This window comes from Eschrichtius robustus, chromosome 13 (genome assembly GCF_028021215.1).
Source record: "Eschrichtius robustus isolate mEscRob2 chromosome 13, mEscRob2.pri, whole genome shotgun sequence".
Taxonomy (NCBI): Eukaryota; Metazoa; Chordata; class Mammalia; order Artiodactyla; family Eschrichtiidae; genus Eschrichtius; species Eschrichtius robustus.
In genome coordinates, this window is record NC_090836.1 from 80073937 (window position 1) to 80095973 (window position 22037).

Sequence of the window (22037 nt, forward strand, 5' to 3'; positions counted from 1 at the left end):
AGCCCGTGCACTGCAACGAAGAGTAGCCCCCACTCGCCGCAACTAGAGAAAGCCCGTGTGCAGCAACAAAGACCCAATGCAGCCAAAAATAAATAAAAATAAATAAATTTATAAAAAAAAAGAAAAGAAACTTCCAAGAAGCCGTAAGCTGTGTCTGCCTCCTTACCTGGAAAAGGCAGGCTGATTGTTGACCTCGTGTATGTAAGCAATGCAAAAGGCAGTCTGGTTACCCCTATTGCCCAGATCCCTCCTGCATCTCTATGATTTTGTGTGTGTGTTTGGCTTATGTTACCTAAATTCTGTTTCACTTGCCTGTGTAATAAATATAATAACAACTATTATACTAATATTTACTGAGGCACTATTGGAAGCCTCAGTTAAATAGATGTACTTTTTTGAAACAACTCCATGAGATAGAAACTATTATTATCTGCGTTTCTGCAGTTGGAAAGCTGGAGACACAAGTGTGAGGGCATGTGATTTGCCCAAGGTCACCGGCTTGTAACTGGCAGACCTACTCTACTCTCCCCTTTCTTCACTGAAGTCTAGCCAGTCTGGTCTTTAATCAGTTCCTTGCAGAGACCAAGCTTTCAGTGAACTCACGGTCTTGGCACATGCTGTTCCTTCTGCCTGGAATGCTGTTCCCACTACTCTTGATGTGGCTAGATTGTTTTCATCCTTGAAATCTGAGCTGAAACGCCATCTTTCTTGACCAGCCTATCTAAAGTAGTTCCTTCCTGCTATATTTTTGATTTCTGCAGAAGACTTACCTCAGTTTGAAACTATTTAAATTATTGTCTGCTTATTTGGTTTTGGTCCGTGTGCCTCACCAGAATATAAGGTCATTAAGAGGGGAGCTTTAACTGGCTTAGGCATTCATGTGTCCCCAGTGCCCAGTGTTTGATGTCTGGTGGGCACTCAGACAATATTTGCAGAAGGAATACTATATATGGCACTAGGCCCTGGGGGTGCCAAGGTGAATAAGGTTGGCCTTTTCCTTGGGGATCTTATAGTCTGGTCAGAGAGACAGGCAATCAGCAACCAGTGCATTGTGCTGTATATACCAGGAACATTTGTAAGGTGCCCATGGGGACACAGAGGAGGGCACGACTGCTTTGCCTGGAGGCTGGGCAGACATGGAAGAGGTGACATTGAACTAGGAACACCATTTCACCAGTATTGCAGGCCCTGGGGCATTCTGCACATGCCAGGAAGAGCTGGGCAGGTTTCACTGCATGTGTTTATTAAGTAACTGCTCCCTGTGAGGCACCACGTACTAGATATTAGCGACCGATGTTTTTAGGAGCTTGTAGGCTAAATAGAGAGACAGACTTATCAACCCATGATTGCCTGGGGATGAGTTTGGAGAGGAAAGCAGGAGCTCGATCATGGTATTGGGTACTGAGGTGAGTGTGGAAATGTGTGTTCTAGGCCCCCGGTCATGAAAGTGAGATAGGTAGAGGCGTTTGGTGTAAGTGAAAGGGTGCCACTGAGGGTTCCTAAGTAGGAGGTGATATGATCACTTCTGTCCTTGAGAATACCTAGATGTTGCTGTGGAGGCTGACTGAAGGCAGGGAGGAGGGAGGCCCATCAGTTACTTAATAAACACATGCAGTGAAACCTGCTGCAGGAGCCTAGGTGAGAAGTGATGGGTGAGGGCGGACTGCAGGAGATAGTATAGAGAAATGCTCGGAACTGATAGGTCACAATCAACTAGTATGAGAGATGAGAAAAAAAGAGACAAAAAAGGCCCAAAGTTTTCTAATTTGATCTTCCGTTTGGATTATTACTCATTAACTGAGATCAGGCAGTGTTTCCCAATGTGCATGGCTAGAACTTCTAATCCCTCAACACAAAAGTTGGAAGATGGTACATCATCCGTTTCTGTCTTGGAAAGTTACAAAGCACACAGGCATATTCAAGGCTCTGAGAAGTCCTGCAATAGAGAAGACCATTAACTTTATTTAACTAGTGTTTCCCAAATTTCTTGACCCTCCTTTAACACTAACACCTAAAACAACCCGAAGAACACACTTTGAGAAATGCTGAGAAGTGGAATAAAACCTATATTTTCCCATAGGGCCCAAGCTCTGGGAGGACATATTTACTTTTATCTTGGCATTTATGACATTGCCATCCCGGAAACCTTTGAAAATTTTGAGGCATTGGCACAGTAGTAAGAGTATGGATACCAGTGCCAGACTGCTGAGATTCATAGCATGCTAACCTCTCTGTGCCTCAGTTTCCTCATCTTTGAAATGGAGCCGATAACAATAATACCTACTTCCTGAGGTGGTTGTAGGATCAACGAGTTAAGTCCCGGAAAGTCTAGAAACAGTGCCTGGCCCCTGGGGAGGGCTCAGTGAGTGAGAGCCCTTATGAGGGGCATTACAGGGTAGGAGATGAGACCACAGACTCTGAGGCTGCACTGCCTAGTTTGGTATCTCAGCCGCTCTGCTTCCTAACTGTGTGACCTTGGGAAAACAATATGGAGCCTTCCGTGCCTCAGTTTTCCCCAGCTGTAAAGCAGGGAAATTTGTTGTACCTACTTCATAGCTTTGTGAAGAATAAGTGAATCAAATCATGTGAAAGAACGTCTCCTGGCAGGTGAGGTGTTTTCACTTAAAAAAAAAAAAAAATCTTCTAAATTGTCTCTGTTATTAGCATCATTTTCTTATGTAGATTGGATCTTCATCACTGGAGCTGAAATTCAATTTCTCAGCTTTCCCGGCAAGTTATTTTGGTCTCGTATTTTGGCATCCCCCTTGGCTGACTCTGGAGGCCTGCAATTCAGAGTTTAGTTTTTCACAGTGACTTCCAATTCTTTTCAGTTGAGATTGGTTTCTCCATCTTGTGGACTGACAGTGTTAATGAAAGCCCCCTGATTCTGGGGACCACCTGGCCCTTCCTCTGCACTCTGTGCCTGTCCGAAAAATGCAGACAGCAGTTTCAAATCACTTAGCAGAAGACCTTTGCTCTTGCAGCAAAAATCTACCCACAGGATGGACACAGTCTCCTGTTTCCTGAGAGAGAGGCTGGATTGTTTCCTTGTTAAAAGTTTTCTGATATTATATCAGTAGAGAATCTTTGGAACAGGTCACACCACCCCTCCCATTCAAGCCAATTACCTGATATTTACTTATCAGTTTACTTCAGGGACTGACTGCTCTTGGTGAACAATTAGATTAGAAGATGCTGATGAAATTCGAGTGGCAGGAAGTAGAAGTTACATTTCTGAGTTCAGAGTTTCTATTTCAAGGTTGAGTAAGTGCTAAATTCTTACAGAGAGATTCTAGCCTAATAGAGTCAGATTCTCAAGGTCCCCCAGCCCATCCCATGGGCATTTCACCTGCCTGGAAACTTCAGCTCATTTCCAGAGGTGGGTCTCCCTGTTCTTTATGTTGGCATGAAAGCAATAATTTAAGCCATCCCCATTAAAAAAAAATAGAAATACTGTATAAATACAATACTGTAATAATAAATTTAAAAGTCAATCCAGCTGGGGACTGTTCCCAGACTACCAGCTGAGCAGAAACACAAATAAGTAAAGAAGAAAAACTGCTATATGATGCAAATGGCTTCAATCGCATTGTTTTCTGCTACTCTTATATTGCAAATAGATAGAACTGAAGTTACATTACAGATAAATAGGTTTTGTGGGCTAACCTGGAGACCTAATCACTGTTTATAACATTATTTCTGTGGGGAGAAAAGTGTATTCCATATTACAAACAGATGGTTTGCAAGCAAATTTTTGGAACACAATACATTGTGAGTTGGGGGCCTCCTGGAATTTTAACCTCCAGTTGGATGTTTTGTATTCAGGGCTAGTGATGTGTGAAAATTCGAGGCCTCTCAGATTCCCCCCCCCCCCCACCCGCCCCTGTTTTCCTCCCAAATCCTTGCTCCCCTCTTCATCCTGGATGCTCTGTCTCACCTTCTCTATTCATCTGTTCCTGGGGTCCTCGTCTCTGTCGCCTCATCCTGGCACAGCCCCCACTCTCCAACCACTGTTGGGGCCCCAGGAAGCCAGGAGGAACTCTAAATGTCATTGTGTTTGTGCACCTTATTAAATGGCAGTTAGGGCTCACAGGAGGCCCTGCAGCCAAGGGGCCAAGCGTGTGGCTCTGAAACCAGACTTCAGCCACTTGAGCTGTGCACCTTTGGCACGTTATTGCACCTCTCTGAGCCTCTCTTTCACCCCTGTAGAATGAGGTGGTTGTGAGGACTAATAGGGGAAGACTAACTGTAAACACTCAGAACAGTGCCAGGCACGGGGCAGTGTTCCTTCCAGGCAGGTACATGATGGCGTAGTTACTCAGGGACATCAGGGTTTAGACAGATTTCAACAGACTCAGGAAGCAAACCCACTGTATGCAAATACTTTCTGGATTCCAAACAGCAAACTTAGAAACAAGTGTCTGGAATCTCCCTGTCCATGAGTCGGGGCCGGGGTAGGTTTTGAATGAACGTTATGAGTTAGGGGTCTGGGAGGGTTGGTCCACATACTTGAATAGTTTGAGTGACAATCTCAAACTCTTATTATTATTATTATTATTACTTTTAATTTATTTATTTTTATTTTTGGCTGCGTTGGGTCTTTGTTGCGATGTGCGGGCTTCTCATTGCGGTGGCTTCTCTTGTTAGGAAGCACAGGCTCTAGGCACGTGGGCTCAGTAGCTGTGGCTCGCGGGCTCTAGAGCACAGGCTCAGTAGCTGTGACACACGGGCTTAGTTGCTCCGCAGCATGTGGGGTCTTCCCGGACCAGGGCTCGAACCCATGTCCCCTGCATTGGCAGGCGGATTCTTAACCACTGAGCCAACAAGTAAGTCCCCATCAAACTCTTATTATTTTGACTAGATTAAGCTCTACAGCAGATTTTATGAACAAGCCTGTTAAGTAGTTTCATTCACTAAATTGCATCCACGGTTCTCTCACCTAGCAAAGGTTTTTTTAAATTAACTTTTGGGCTTTGGGTTTTTTTTTTCTTCAGGCAGTTTTTTTCTTTGCATTTGAGCTGGCTCTGTTTCCTAATTTGCAAGTAGGCTAGTGTCTGCACATTGGCCTTATTTTGTAGGCAAGAGAGCTAGCTGGAAATAAGGACTAGAAAAATAAAATACTGGTTGGGAGGCTTAGGACTTTTAGATCCTCCGTAGAGAGTGGGGCAATAGCATAAGATAAGAAAAGCAAACATATCTCTGCCATTTTTTTCCAGAATGCGCTCATTCTAATTTGAATCCCATTTTCCTCCTATCTGTGGCCTGAAGAAATTGTAATGAAGCCAGTTAAGAAATCAGCGTATTTGAGAGTGCTTCATTGAAGGGCAGCCTCACCGAGAGTCGAGTCTGACAATGAGATTTTAATTTTATTTGGGCAAAGGCTTAACTGTCTATGCACTTGACCGTTGCTTTCGTGGATGTATAGGAATGAGAGTGATGGCTTTCAAAAGGGACCATTTCAAAGTAACTGGTTTTGTTTACTAAAACGTGGGAGCTGTAAGATCTGTTCCCCCTCCTGAAGAAATTTGTGTGGGTAACGTGCTGTCGTGAAGATTTTATAATCTGCAGTACTGGAGAAGTAATAAGATATTGTTGTTGGTTGACCATCTGGTTATACATTCTTGGTGTCATGGTTTGCTTTTTTATTTTTATTTTTTTTATTTTTCAGCTGGTGAGAAGCAAGGAATGAGAGTTTAGAAATCTCAGAGGTGTTTTATAAACCAGGAATTTATGTTTAGTTGCTTAACATGGTTAAATTTTGTTTTCACCTTATACAAAATAGGAATTGAAAGGTCCATTTTATATATATACATATATTTTCCCCCCCCCCCCAAAAGACAAAATGAAAACCTCAACTTCTAATTTGTTGCCTCTCTGGCCCAAGATTCAAACTTTTCGCTTACATTAAAGATAGTCTCTTGACTGCAAGTACAAGTCAGACATAAATCATAAGGAAACTCTAGAAAGAAAAATCACCTACAGAAAGGACCTATAGAGATTTCATGTTTCATCCATTCATTCAAAAATATTTATTGAAACCCTAGTATTTGCATACCATGCTGCCAGACACTGAAGGATTTATGGAAGAAATATTAAAGACATTCTCCCTTCCTCTGAGGATCTTACAGCTTACTTGGGGGGAAATGACATAGACATATGAAACAGTTAAGTTGTAATTCAAGGCAGCATATGATTAAATACCCAAATGTGTGGTGCTGACAAGAGATGCCATAGGAGTTCAGAAAAGGGAGTGATAATTCAGTGGCACTACTGTTTTCTGCCTACAAATTGGCAAATTGTAGCACTATTTGTATGAAATATTTTACACTTGTTTTTTTGGCAGCCTTAGGCCTTGACTCCCAGGCAGTATTAAGAGCCTACAAAAATATTTGTACTCCAGTCTCTCTAGAACTGACTTTTTTCTTTTTTTTTTTTTGCCTTTGTGTTTTGCCTTTTTTTAGGCAGAGGAAGTACCTTATACAAACCAGAATGCCTCTGAGAGGCAGGTAGTTTTTGACAGTTATCATCACTTTCAAATACAAAATAGGAAACCAACCTCATCATTCCCTGTGTTTCAATCCAGTGGTACCTGTGCCTCCATCACAAACTCTCCCTGATGTTCAAAGGAGGTTTAATTTGAACTTAATGTCCGTGATGGACGAGCTAGCCATCAAGGGTCAGGTAAATTTATGGCTTTGGAGAATTGCTGATGAAAATCCCCACGGTCATGAGAAGGAGAAGGAGCTGACACAGGTGGAGGAGAGTTTGGACGCAGATGTGCTCCCTGTAAGCAGGGTTCCCCAAGATGTTAGAATATGATGACACGCTGAAAGTATTGCACTTGGGGGTGGTGGTTAATGAAACTCGCTGGCTTCCTGTTCTATTTTTGTCATATTCAAATTAGCTCAGCGCTCAAAGATGAAGCCATGGGGCCTAAATTCTTAAGAATTAAAAAAAGAGAGAGAAGAGGAAGAAGAAGAAATAAAATGCTTGTGAAGTCAAGTACACTGTTTGGGACCACACCTCACTCCACTTACATCCTTTCAGGGACTCCCCAGAGCTGAATGTGGTTATTATTTAGTTGCTTTTCAATCTCACATGATTCATGAATTTTCAGTTTTTTTTTAAAACTTACTGTCACTAGTTCTCCTCCACCCCTTCGTTTTAACCTTGGGCCTTGAGGAGGCAGAGGTAACAGATGTTTTGTTCTTTCCTTGATACCATTCAGGGGATGTCTGTGGGGCCCAACACCATTCGGAAATCACACGGCCCTTGGTGTTCGTTCTTCTTGTTAAGTTGGCGACCCTACTGGTGAGGCAAGAGTCCCCAAGTTCGCATGACCTAGAGTGACCGAGACAGGCATCAAGCAAAGCAGTGATCTCACCTTTCAGCTTATGATGGTGTTTATCAAAGTAGTTGGCCCTGACCACAGCTTAAGATTTATTTGGGGGCATCCTCTGAGCTGGCCGACTTGGCAAAGTGGCCCTGGCAAATGTTTTACCCAGTATCTTTTGATATAATTTGGTATCTGTCGAAATAAATGTTATGTAGCAGATGGTTCTGGAATGTCTTATCAAATTCTTGGGAAGACTCTGCCCTTGCAATATGTTTATTTGATTATCATACTGCAAAGCACAAAATGGTCGCTTTAATTTTTTTTTTTTAACAACAGCAAAAGTTACACAATGGGTTGATATTCTAGAAATGAATCGCAAACCTAAAATGTATACAATGTGTAAACCCTTTCTTGAGCTGTTCTGTACTAGGTTTTTCTAGAAGGGGGCTCTTTAATTGTAGAATGCAGGAGAAGCTGTGTTTTGGATGTATTTGGCAATGTTATCTTGAGAGATGGCTCAGGAGTCTAAGTTCAACATGTCCACATTTGTTCTCTGCTCTGAGACATGATGGAAAAAATGCTCTGCTGGTTTCCTGTTGCTTTTCATGGTTTTAGCATCATGTTCTTATTCTTTCTTGAAATCAGTAATCCACTATACAAAGCCTGGCATTTTTGAACCAAAGCCAAGTATGAGAAAGTTTTAACTGAGGCATGTGTGCTGCTTTGCCGCTACCCCCCTTTTTTTCTTTTTTGATAGGTGTACTTTTAAAGAAGATTGTGTACATTTAAAGAACTCAGAAAACTGGCTGGATATTTCATCTGGAGCTAAAAAGTGCCCTCAAATTTACCTATTTCGAAGCAGTAAAGATAAGGTAAGAGGAAAGATTTTTTTTTTTTAATTAATTAATTAATTAATTTATGGCTGTGTTGGGTCTTCGTTTCTGTGCGAGGGCTTTCTCTAGTTGCGGCAAGTGGGGGCCACTCTTGATCGCGGTGCGCGGGCCTCTCACTATCGCCGCCTCTCTTGTTGCGGAGCACAGGCTCCAGACGCACAGACTCAGTAATTGTGGCTCACGGGCCACAGTTGCTCCGCGGCATGTGGGATCTTCCCAGACCAGGGCTCGAACCCGTGTCCCCTGCACTGGCAGGCAGATTCTCAACCACTGCGCCACCAGGGAAGTCCCGAGGAAAGATTTTTAATTGGCCTCTCCTGTCTCATTTTACACAACTGACGCCAACTTCCTTCTGTGTGTAAAATATCCATTAACAATCAAATAAGCTTAGTTATGAGAGTCCACTCATTTAGTTAACTGATACTTAGTGCCCACCAGCTGCCATACACTCTGCAAGGTGATGGGGAGGTAGCAGAGAATAAGACACATCATGGGTCTGCCCTCATGGAGTTTGTCATCTTATGCAGCTAAAGATGACCTTTATTTGTTGAAATTAAGGAAAAGATGGACTACTAATGTCGCAGAAAAACACATTGATAGGCACTTCCCTGGCGGTCCAGTGGTTAAGACTTTGCCTTCCACAGGAGGTGCGGGTTCAATCCCTGGTCGGGGAGCTGAGATCCCACATGACTCATGGCCAAAAAACCAAAACGTAAAACAGAAGCAGTATTGTAACAAATTCAATAAAGACTTTAAAAATGGTCCACATCAAAAAAAAAAAAATCTTAAAAAAAAACAAACCACATGGATTAAAAAAAAAGAGAAAAAAATAAGTTCAGAGTCATGGTCAAGATTCCTTAAATGTGTCTTAAGTGTCGAATTTTGTTGTTTTATGGTTTCTTTTCCTGATGTGTTCAGACTTCTCTTGCCAACTGTCTTATGTGCATGGCTTCAGGCGATGTTGATAGAGAGGGAGAGAAAGCCATGTGGGCAGTGACTATCGCAAGGGGGGTGTTCCTTGGAAAGTCCGTGGGCTCTTGCTATGGCAGTACCGCCATGGGCAGCACATCAGCCCTGTCATTGGATGAGAGAAAGGTAGCAACGTGAGCATATTCAGGCATTTTCTGATTCACATACCAACTGCGCCCCGTGGGAGAATGGAATTCCTGCCTTGCAATCTCAGTGACTGGAAGGAGACATTTTCTCCCTAATTACAGCTCTTGTATTATGGATAACTGTACAGAATCACCATCAGCAGCCTGACCTGTCTGTTGAGCTCACTCTGTTTTATTTGAATGCCACATTAACAAGGAGATGGGTCACTTTCTGTTTCCCCTCACACTTTGCCATTTCAAATAGCAAGAACCCTGCCACTTGAGATGATTTGACATTTAATAAAGGAGAGCCAGAGCATTTAATGAGGGATAAATAATAAAAAGAATCAGGCTTTCAAGTCATAACTGATCAGAACTCATGGATTTCAAGTTATCTGGCTGTTGTCACTTTCTGTTGTCCTCGTGTGGGTGGCAGTGTGGAGGATGGGTAGGAGGGGCCAAAAAAAACCTTCCGAAGCCTTCATCCAAGCCTCCATCAGCCCTGCACCAGAATGAATAGATTCTGTGAAAAAGATGCTTAGGCATCTAAGTATAGGTATGGTCAAATTTTTATTTCTCTTATCAGTCTGCAAAATAGCCCACTTTAGTGCTGATAGAGACTGGTAGAAAATACCGTGATCATTGAATACACCCGGGACTCCGATAAGTTAAGATTACACAAAGCTTTTTTTTCTTTTATCATTTTGAAAATGTTAAGGGTAGTACTTCAGCTAAGTGCGGTGAGGGAAAGTCACTTGTTCATTGACTGAGAAGTGCTGCTTACACAATTTGCTGACCTATCTTTGGGTTCACTAGTATAAGTTAATCACCATTCACATCTAGTCTGGAACATTACAAAAAATGTTTACCACCCAGAGAACTATGGGTGCTTTCTTCCCCACCCTGAGTCCCACTGTGGTTTACCCTAATCCCTCTAGAGTCTTCCCACAAAACCATTATGTCACTCTCTCCAGCTAACCACCACTCTCAAGGTAAAGGAGATACGAGTTTAGTAATTTGAGTAAAGCTATTCTTTGAACCCACCTTTGGGCTGATTATTTTAGTAATTTCGATAAGACGTCAGTCTCCATCTCTTGGTCATATTATTTCAAAATATTTCCTACCTTGGTTGTTAGCAGTGACTTGCCTGAAAGTCTTAGATCTTTGGTTATTTAAATAATTCCTTATCCCAGACCCATAGAGAGGGAAGTCTATGGTTTTCTCCGATTCTATTAGCTTGATTCAAAGAGTGTTTGCTCACTGCCCATCATATACCTAATAACATTCTAGTAACTTTCTTGGTATGGGGAAAAAAACCCCATATAATACAGAGACTCTGTTTCCAAGAAGCTTTGTCTCTTTACACAAGACAATTAGAAGATAATGTATCCTCATCCTCGTTATGAAATTGGCATTAAAAAGAAAGAATTAGAGCAATTCCAATTGTCTTGGAGGGATTTCATGAGATTTTGTTGAGTAAAAACATCAAGATGCAGAAAAGTATGTATAGCATGATCTTGTATTGATCCAAAAAATGTCCCTGTATATGTTTATATATGTATGTCTCTATATGGTTATTTGAGCATGGAGAAAAACATGGAAGAATTCATGCTAGGTTGTAAACATAGGCTCCCCTGATGGAATGACTCATGTGGTGGAGGGAAGGTCAGAGACAAGTAAAAACAAACAAACAAACAAAAACACAAACAACTGAAATCCTCATATACACAGACAAACACAAAAAGAGATGCGTGACATCTCATTTTTGCATTATGTAAAATTATATGTTTGTATACCTATAAAAGAGATTTTTAACAGTCAGTAAAAATGGCTTATACTGATAAAAACAGAAAAAATGTAGGAATAAAAGTATTTCCTACAAACAGCATGGTTCCTAAAGGAGAGACTAGAAGTGTTCTTTTACAAATCAGAACAGAAACATCAGTTCCATCACTGATACAATCAACATTGTTTTTAAAGTTGTGTCCTGTGTAGTAATACAAGAAGCAAGTAATAGAAATAATTATTAGAATGGAATAGACAACAATATCATTATTTGCTAATCTTAAGTGGTTGTATATCTGTAAAATCTAAATATATTAGCTTTTAAAACTTTAATTGTTCAGTAAACATTCAAGTATCAGTAACCTTAGTACATGTAAGACAAACTGTTAACATCCATTCATAGAAGATCCCATTCATTAAAAACAACAGAAGTACTCAGGCACAAACTTGAAGAGTGAGGTATATACCCTATATTTTAAAATCATTTTTACTAGGAGATACATGTTGAAGCCAGCTACCAAAATAGTGATTTTGGCTATGCAACAGCTTGTCTTAAGCAATAGTAATAGTAATTAGATAGTGAGGCAGTGGTCTATTGATGCTATTTATAATTCATAATAGGAAAACCTTATCAATTAAAAGCATAAGCAAATATAAAAATAAAAACAAAGACACATAAGGTATTTTCTTGGAAGATATGAAAAACATCTTAAATATATCCAGACATATACTATGTTTCTTGGCGGGAAGAGATCATAAAAATGTCACTACTTCCTCAATCTATTTTCTAGATTTCATGCCATCCCAGTGAAAATTTGAATAGACTTTGTCTTAAAATTAATATAAAATTCATCTGGAATAATAATATGAACTGGTCAAGAATATCTAAGATATATATTGAAAAAAGAAAATTATTTAAGCAAGACCATTTCCATATGATTGTAGACACATATATAGTGGCAATAATTTGGCCCATGACTCTGGTTTAAAAATAGGAATATAGATCCATGGAATAGAGTAGAAAGCTCAGAAATAGATGTAAAAATTTTAAAGAGCATTATCATAAGAGGAAACAAAAGAACTATTTCATAAAAGTTGCTGAAATAACTGGCTTACAACGTGGAAACATAGTTTAATTCACCTTTTTTTTACATTAAATATAAAATAAATTTTAGGCTAATTAAGAAATTCATCTAAAAACCTAACAGAAAGTAACTGAGCATCAGATAATTTGGAAGTATAATTTTCTGGCTCTGAAGGAATATATTCTGTAATAGCAAGAGAAAAATATTCATACACTTGACTTTTTAAAAAAATCTATACAAGGAAAAATAAGAGATGACTAAAGCACATGCTTCAGGAAGAACATTTATGACAGGCAAAATATTAATTGCAAGATATGAAAGCTAGGAGAAAGTAAAAAGAAAAATCTAGAGACACCAAAAAGTAAGTGGGCAGAAGTGTATATTCTCACAAGAGGAGGTTGAAAGAGTTAGATATAGATATAGAAGTATGTTCAGCTTCACCGGTTATCAAATAAGTACAAATTAAAGTGAAAATAAGGTTTGCTGACACCTAGTGATGGCGAAGCCAATTAACACAACCTTTGTGGAAAGAGCAATTTGGCGATATGTTTCAGAAGTCATAAATATATTCATTCTGTTTGAAGCACTAATTCCAGGCTTAGGCTTCTGAAGAAGTAATTTGAAAGAAAACCCATAAGCTTACAGATGTTACTGCAGCGGCATTTATAGACTTAGAAACTTGGAAATAACCAAACTGGCAATAAGAGGAAAGGTTAAGTAAAGTAAGGTCTGTTGATAGAATGATAGAATGTTATGCGGCAAGAAGTTCTTTGGCCCCATGGACATTACTAGCTAATTGACTCTCAAACTTCATATCTCATCTGATTCTTTGGGTCTTCATTCCCTCTTTATCCAGCTTAACTCAAGAAAGAGTTATTAACTTGGCAAGGATTCCCACGTTGGGTTCATTAAGCCAAGGCATCAGCTTTTTAACCCTTCTTGCCTGGAACCCAAAGTCACACAAAAATACCTTCAACTCCCTGGCTATCCTCTTCTTCCACCGCTTGAAAAAACTTACTGTCTCCTATTTTCAGATCAACTCCAACTTCTTCTGCCCCGTTGTTCCCCTGAAACTGAACTCCATGGAGCTGTTCCAGCAGACACTATAAGTCCTCACCTTACTTGGCCTCTTGGCTGCATTCTTGAAACTCTGTCTTCCGTCACCTTCCATGGTGCACCTTCTCCATGCTCTCTTCCTTCCTTCTTGACTGTGCCTCGACCTCCTTTGCTGGCTTCTTCTCTCCCTGACTCTAAATGTTGGAGTTATTTCAGCCCCAGTTTTGGCTCTTCCTCTCTTCTGACTCTGTACTTTGTCCACAGACAATCTTATCCACTCCCATGGCTTGATATACCATCTATATGTCGATGTCTCCTTTATCTCCCACCCAGATTGCTTCTGGGCTCCAGGCTTATTAAATCTTCTTAATTATCACGCAAGCATCTTGAACTACACACATCCAAAAATTGAAGTCTTGATTTTTCCACCCAAGGTCTGCCTCCTGCTCAGTGTGTCCCATTGCGATATGCAGCACCTCTGCGTCCACCCATTTGCTCACCACAACCACATGCCCCACTTCCAGTCCTGCCCCGTGCTACCTCTAATGGGTATATTGAAGCTGTCAATTCTTTCCATTTCTACTGTACCATCCTAGCCCAGGCTTCTGTCATCTCTTAATGATCTCAATCCTGTGTGGCCCTCCAGTTTTCATCTAGCAGACTTTTCCACACTTCTGCTAGACTATAAGCTCTTTGAGGGCAAGGACGGTAGCTGCTTGCTTCACTGAAGTAATCAATGCCTTGTGTAGCCCATGGCACCTCCTAAAAGCTTGACAAATGTTTATGGAATAAATCAATGCAATGATTACAGTTATGTAAATGCTATGTATATGAGAACTGGAAGGCAGTGTGGAAAATGTAAAACAGCTAGTGAAAACAGGACTTTAACAAGCTGTCTGGTGCTTTTGTTATGATGTTTGAGCAATGAATTCAATTTAAGACATACATGTGTACAGGATAACAGGTGATAACGGTCACGCGCTGAGATGTGCGGTACAGGGAGAAACGCAGGGGTGAAGCATGCATGAGAGTTCAGCCAGGTGTTGAAGATGAGCTGCTGGGGATGGTCTGGGGTTCAGTACTATGTTCAGGTCCCCTGGAGAGGGTTGGACTTCAGTCCAGTGGAAGTTGGACTATAAGAACTTGCGTTCCAGCGTGATCCTATGGCTCAGAAACAGGATTTTTTGAAAATGGAAAGATGGGGGTGAGATCCCAGGGCTAGAATAGATTTAGCAAGCTTATCAGAAGATGAGAGACAGTGGTCTTAGCTGGCTGTGCAGAGTCTGGGCAGAGGTCTGAAGTATAACAGAAGATGGACACCTCCCCGGTTGTGTGCGACTATCGCTCTTCATTGTGGGTGATAAGGTTACCACTTCCTATGCTCCCAGCTTCCTAAAACTTAGCCCACCTCCTCACCAGATCCCCTGCGTGCACATGATACAAAAGCGGTCTCCCATTGGCATATTATTTTAACTTTCCTCTTTTTTTCCTTTTCCTTTTTCTTCTTCTTCCTCTTTTTCTTTTTTCTTCCTCCCTCCCTCCCTCCCTCCCTCCTTCCTTCCTTCCTTTCTCTCTCTCTCTTTCTCTCTCTCTTTCTTTCTTTCTTTCTTCTCCTCCTCCTCCCTCCTCCTCCCTCCTAAACATAAACAAATGAAAAAAAAATATGTATTTAGATGAGAACACTTAATATCATAAAGATATAAAATCTCCTAAAATTAATGCATATATTAGTACAATTCCAGTTAAACTCAGTCCCCACACCCCATTTGGGTAAAATGATCTTAAAGTTCATATGGAAGAATAATGTCTAGGAAATGCTAAGAAAATTATGAAAATAAAAATAGAGAGATTTGCCATAAATATATTTAAATCCACAGTAGTAAAAATTTGATGACATTGGAATAGAATTAGATCAATAGATAACTGGAACAGTGCAAAGTTCAGAAATAGCTTGCAGGTATATGGTGATTTAATATATGACAAAAGTGGTATTTCAGTTCAGTGGGAAAAGGAATTTTTTTTTTAGTAAATGGTTGTGACATAGCTGATTAACCATCTGGATAAAAATAAAGTTCGGCCCTTATCTTACACTATATATAAAAATAAATTCCAGATGGATTAAAGACATAGTTTAAAAAATAAAGCAACAAAGATGGTGGAACAATATTATATTTGTCCACAAGCAAGACTTTGGGAAGAACTTTATAACCAAGACAAGAAACCCTGCATCTGATTACATAGAAACACATTGTGTAGGGTAAAAGATACCACACATACAAATTGCAAGACAAACAGATCAGGAGAAAATATGTCAGAAATGTGACAGATAAGGATGAATATCTATACTATACAGAGAGCTCTTAAAATTGATAAGAAAAATACACACAAAGCAGAAAAAATTGTCCAAGGATATGAATATGTGATTCACAAAAGAGCAAATTAAATAGCCAATAAAACATCTCTTTCTTTACATTGGCAATCTAAGAAATTCTCCTTCTATGGCAAGTCAGAGGTGAGTTCATTTAAGGCTCTAGGATGGATGGAAATGATGGAAATAAACAATAATTTGGTTCCTGAATTTTCTTCCCCACACAGACGACAGTGACTGTGGTGGGAAGCTTCTCTCCAGGACACTCGGAGTGCATGGTGAGGAACGTGGACACCGGCAGGATGCTCTGCAAGGGTAAAAGTGTATCCAATGAGACCTGCACCTGCAGCATCCCGACCAGAGCAACCTACAAAGGCAAGTGGACTCTGCTATTTTTGTTGTTGTTGTTGTTAGAAAATGAAGCAGGCAAGAGAAACTTCTGAGTCCAGATTGCCCAGGAAACAAGTTCAATGACAGAATCTGAATAGTCCCACGCTGTAGACTCTCTCTCCCCCTACCCCTTGCTTCCCACTTTTCCCCTCAGTCCCGCTCACCTCTGCTCCACTCATCACATGAGTGCAGGACCCCACAGTCACATGTGGCTGGAGAATGACAGAGGATGGTAAGTTGGTTAGGTGAGTGGAGTCAAGCCAGAGACCTTTGGGCTGACCTTACGTGGATGGGTCAGATAATTCAGAGATCTGAAAAGCTGGGAATGCCCTTGATGAGATGAGAAAACAGAATGGCCAATATTTTATCATCTTAAGTTCATTGCATTCGTTCATTCATACAGGAAGTATTTATTGAGCACCTACGTGCCAGACACTGTGCTAAATGGTAGGGAATCAGTGACCGAAAACACTCACCTGGTCCTTGTTCACAGTATTTAGAGCCTCTTGGGGGTAGAGATGAGTAAACAACACCTTACAGTGAAGTGGGTAGTATGCAGGGAGCATATAGCACACCATGGGAAGCACATGAAAAGGGTACCTAACTGGACTTGGGGGTGCAGGTGAGGGGGCAAGGAAAGCTTCCTGGAGGATGAATAGGGTTGAGCTGGACAAAGAAGAAGGGGAAGAGTAATGCAGTCAGAGACCAACTAGTGTGATGGCCAAAAGGAGAGAAAAAGCTTTGTCTGAGGAGCCAAAAGAGCTTCTGTATGGCCAAGGCAAATAAGGTTGAAAGCGGAATGATAGAAAATGGGTACCAAAGAAGGTACAAAGTGTCTGGCACAAAGTAGCCATTGATGATCAATAAATTTCTGTTGAATGAATGGCCACAGGTGGAGAATGGGGCAGGAGGAGGGGAGGGCTGAGTTCTGAAAGGTCAGAGAGAGGGGAAGCTGTGGCAGTGACCGGGTGAGGGGACTGAGAGCTGAAACTGTTGAAGACAGGTAAGGGTGGAGCAAAGTGGGTGGATTCAAAGGATGGTTAGGAGTTAATACAATGGACAGACTGAGGATTCATGAGTCCCTCTGGGTCAGGAAGAAGTAGAGTCAAGTTCGTGGGTTATTAAAATGCAGGTCTTGCTCACCTGTAACATAAGCTTCGGAAGTATTTGAGATCACCTTGGAAAGCTAGTTGATTGCTTTTTTAAAAATTTTTAAATCTTTTTTTAAAAATTGAAATATAGTTGATTTACAGTGTAGTTGATTGTTTTTACAGCCTCTGTCAACTGAACCCAACCCTTTGTCTGCCCTTTTCTCTGGATGCCTTCCATATTCTGAGCAGGCAAACAAAAACCCACTTCCCGCCTCTTGCATTCAGCCAGCCAGTGGCCATTGCCAAACCTTTCTCTGTGGCCTGTAGTGGCTTTGCCTCTTTCACCAAATCCTGTCTCCCTTCTGCTTTGAAAAGTCACCTCTTCTGTATAGCCTTGACAGATTCTGCTCTAATCATCCCGATTGTTCCAGTACCCTCTGGGTTCCCCACCTGCACCCCAATCTTGGTACCCAGGTGCTGCATGGAACTTGAACCACTCAGAGGGTGTTTCCTTGACTATACTGTCACTGTGCTTTTTCACCTAAGTTATTTTATCTCTTCTAGAATAACTGCGAATGCTTCCAGAGCAGAGATCATATATATTCGTTTCCTTGTGATATTTCCCAGTAGTATTTTGTGCACAGTTGATACTCAGGAAAGTATGACTCTTGCTAGTCTCCGTCACTGGACACTTGTTGATTCCATTGATATGTATTTTCACTGGGAGTCCCTCAGTGCTTACTGCCCATATGTTCATGCTACTAACAATTATCAAGTGTCTGTTCAAATGCTCTTGCTGAGAGGTCACGCCAGCCCTCCAAACCTTCTTGTCTTTGGAACAGAGGATTATCATTTCACATATACCCACTTTATGTGAGCAGAATTTTATATGGCATCCTGGCTTTCAGAATGAATGTTCCTGCTAAAGAGAAGCCCCTTAAAGTAAGGGTTCTCAGGCTTTTGGAATCACATACTAATAATATTTCAGTTGAAAAATTAGGGGTGCCAACAAAGTTAGGCCAACTTCTTAATTTGTCAAGGAAAGACTTTTCATTTTAAAAGCATCATCTGCTCTCCCCGTTAATTCATAAAAGGAAGAAGATATTAATACCAAAATGGGTGACAATGAAAATATCACAGAGTAGCACTGGTCCCTGGCCACAATAGGATTTGAAAGGCACTGCTCCAGGCTACCGCACCCAAACCTGGCTATACACAGTCAGTACATGGGGAGATTACAGACACAGATTCCGGACATCCCCCAGCCCTGCTGAGTCAGAATATCTAGGAGTGTGGCCCTGGAATCTATATTTTCATCAATTTCTCAAGTGATTCTGATACACAACCAGATTTAGGGATCACCTAGGGTAGAGTATGTAAGTTAAAGAGGTACAGGAAATATGCCATTTCTCTCATGCTGATTTAGCAGAGTTTTTATCTTATTACTTTATTCTTTGGGGGTTTTCTAACCCATGGGTAGGTTTTCAAAAGCAAATAAGACAACCTTCATCATAGATTTGGCAACAGTTGACTCCAAGAAGATCATGGGTCCCAGCCCATGGGAACCACACTTTGGAGTTTGTTATCCGTTGTGTGGATTTTTCTGAAGGTGCAGAATTTCTTCTCTAACATTCTGGTTATCATGTTCTAGGCAGTTCTTGCTCGGTGACTTGTTTTATTCTTATGCTGTGGCCAATTACAAGCTGAGATAGTGATCCCAGGGAGAGTATGAGCTGTAAATGGGCTGTGAAATGGCTTTTTCTTAGTGATTATCCATGGGAGGCCTGGAACGCGAGGTGGGCCCGGGTCTGTTTGGAGGCTTGTGCTGTGCGCTTCGGCTGCCTGACGTGAATGGCCCCCCGGGAAGGAGCCACGTACTGATTGAAATGTTAGCGAACAGCTGGCACACCCCACCCTCTTTGTGGAGGAGGCAAAAAATATTTATTTTTTGGGGACTTCCCTGGTGGTCCAGTGGCTGGGACTCTGCGCTCCCAATGTGGGGGGCCCGGGTTTGATCCCTGGTCGGGGAACTAGATCCCACACGCCGCAACTATAAAAAGATCCTGCATGCCTCAACAAAGATCCTGAGTGCTGGCAACTGAGACCTGGCGCAGCCAAAGAAATAAATAAATGTTTTAAAAAAAAATTTATTTTTTGCATTTACAGCTTTGCTTGATGATAGCAGGGCTCCACCGTCAATGACTTCTTTTCCCCCTTTGCTCCAGATGTTTTAGTTGTCAACGTGACGTTCTCCTTCAGTTCCTGGAGTGTGTCAAGAAGATTCAACTTTACCAACTGCTCATCATTAAGAGAGTAAGATTTTATTTAAAATGTGAATATTCTCTCATTGGTTTTAATGTATTTATTTGCTTTACTCTTCGATTTCCTAAAGGCCTCTTTTGTGGAGGAGAACTTTCCAAGGTGCCTTTTGGAGCATGGCCTAACGGGAGCCAGGAGAGCCCCTGAGCTAATAAGCTGACTTGTTCAAGCCCTGCCAAGTGAGGAGGAGCAGTGAAGAGGCAAACAGCTGTGCTTGGGTGTATTTTACCCACAGGGAAATACATTCCTCCAACCAAGAGGTGGCCTTGAAGTATTAGGCGAAGGGGTGCTGCTAGGTTCTCCCCTCATCAGAATGGCTTTGGGAATTTGAGTCAAGGAAGAGAGTCTGAGCATGAGATAAGGGGAAGTCACAGTCAAGGAGAAGCACAAGAGGAAGTCTCTGTCATCAAAAGAACATGTTAATTGTGACCCACGTTTTTGTACCGCGTTTGGCCCTGTTGAGCTACGTACCCCCCTGAGTTAGGACCACACCTCACTCCTTGCTTCTAAAACAGACAGAAGACAGAGGAAATATGTCTCCCAGATTCCTGGTTTTCCAGCTGTAAGATGGGATGGATGTTCCCATGGAAACAATGGGAAGCTGTGTTATTAGTGATTCTGTAGCTCTTTCAGTGGTTTGCTTGACCAACTGTGTGAGTACCAAACGTGGATTTCTTTGGGTCTGGTCTGGGAACCATAGTTTTTTCAGGGTAAAGGCATTCGAGCTCGAAGCTGAGTTGGGAGGCTACCCTACAGCTATATGAACAGGAGCCGCTGGACTTCACCTTTACCACCGCGGCACTTTGAAAGAGGGATTGAATTCAGTGATTTCTAACAAACAGAATGAATTCAGGGAGGAAAAACACCAAACTTGATACAGAGAGCCTCAGAAGTCCGTGAAAATGGGGGGAAAAAAGAAAAAGGGGGAGAGTTAAATAGACCTGTGTAGCTCAAGGAGAGTTTAAACAGAACACAGCTCCTGCACCCACACTTGTAAGACCTGGTGAGAGGAAGTGCCATGCCCCAGGTCCACAGCTAGGTAATTAAGAACGAGACCTCAGACCCACAGCTCCCCAGAGGGGGAGTACCCTTTCCTTGGGTACCTACTTCCCCTTCAAAAAGCACTTAGTAAAGTCATCGCACTTGAGGGGTAGCGGTAGGAGTGCAAGTCACAAACCTGCTTCTAGCGCACTTCGGTGGCGGGTGAACCCTTAGGTGAGTCTGTGCTTTCTTCTCCCACCGAAACTGCAATTTCTGTAGGTCAGAGTCTCAGGATGCCTTGGCATTTCTGGAAGAATACATGAAATGCACATGTGTCCCCTCTTCCTGATCTAGTCCTCTCACTGTCCCCGGGCTGAGGCTTCCTTTTGCCTCCTTTGGCTACGTTTTCAAACCCACCTCGATTTCCATTTTTATTGTTCTTGCTTTAACACTGATTATCCTATTAAGTGCTTTTCAAGTCTTCCGCTGTTATCCATGCATGGTTATTTGATTAGTAGACACAGTTCTCCCTTAATTTGATTACAAAGCAAACACTGGCACCCTGTTTTCTCTGCTCGCCAGGTAGCACTTTTAGTTTCCCGTCTTCCAGGCATTTGGCAGTGTTTCTGCTCCAGTGAGTAAGGGTGGGTTTATGGGGGGCTGGGGGAGATCAGTCTCCAGAGGGAAACTTACCTGAAGGTAGACAAATAGCAGAACTGGATTCAGAAACAGATTCAGTGGGTTCCTGTTATCTACTGACATACCAGGTGACCCCAGCTTCAGGTTTCCATGGCAACCCCCCAGCAAGTGTAATGATGGTCCATCAGCCCCGAGGGCTGCCCAGAGCAGGGCATAAAGTCAGTACTATATCCCCAGCCCCAAAGGACTGTCCTCTCTCCCCTGGGTGCATCACAGTCTATCCAGGGATTTTTTTTCTTCTTTTGAATGCTCGCATGCAGCATCACAGAGGGAAATTCTAGGATATGAACGTTTTCCTAAAAATGCGGGAATTAAGTTGGTTTTCTGTGTTGCCAGATGCCCAGTATGTATTGGAACTGGCTGTGCTTGGTGTAAAAATGAGAGAAAATGTATCCATCCCTTCACAGCTTGTGACCCTTCTGATTACAAGAGGAACCAGGTAAGGTGACATTTTCAGTATTACAGGGTTTAACCAAAAATAAATATTTGTGACCACCTAGCCCCAGCCTGTCTTTTGCCTTTATTTCAAACTTTGAATTTCCACCCGTTCGGATGTTGAAGGGATATTCTTCATTTCAGGACCTCTGTCCAGTGGCTTTTGAGAAATGGGCCCCACCCAAGACAGCAGGAGGAGGAAGATTCAAGGAGAAGACAAGTAACAGAACCACCCAGGGCTTGCAGGTCAGCCCCTGTTTTCATATCGATAATGGGAAAATCCCCCTTTGAATGGCAATAACATCTCCTGCTACTTTGGGTTCCTTTTAAAAATTCCCTATTTTACTTTCTACCCAAATTCCCTTTTTACCTTTGGTTTTTAACCAAGTTGCATTTAATTGGCTCAATACATCAGAAGCTGCACACTCACATAAAAGAAATTAAAAATCTGTAATTATGAAAAATGAAAGCCCGGTAAAAGTAAAATTTTAAATCTGACTTCGTG

The 22037-nt window shown here is 41.7% G+C and overlaps 1 protein-coding gene across 1 annotated transcript in view; it reads left to right on the top strand.

The window, feature by feature from the left end:
• Positions 1-22037, top strand: part of PLXNC1 (plexin C1) — a 143997-nt gene that overhangs the window by 46738 nt on the left and 75222 nt on the right. The window contains exons 5-9 of the mRNA XM_068561923.1: positions 8094-8208; positions 15845-15992; positions 19324-19411; positions 21434-21536; positions 21677-21778. Of these exons, the coding sequence (XP_068418024.1) occupies positions 8094-8208; positions 15845-15992; positions 19324-19411; positions 21434-21536; positions 21677-21778 (556 nt within the window). The remainder of the gene's footprint in view (positions 1-8093; positions 8209-15844; positions 15993-19323; positions 19412-21433; positions 21537-21676; positions 21779-22037) is intronic.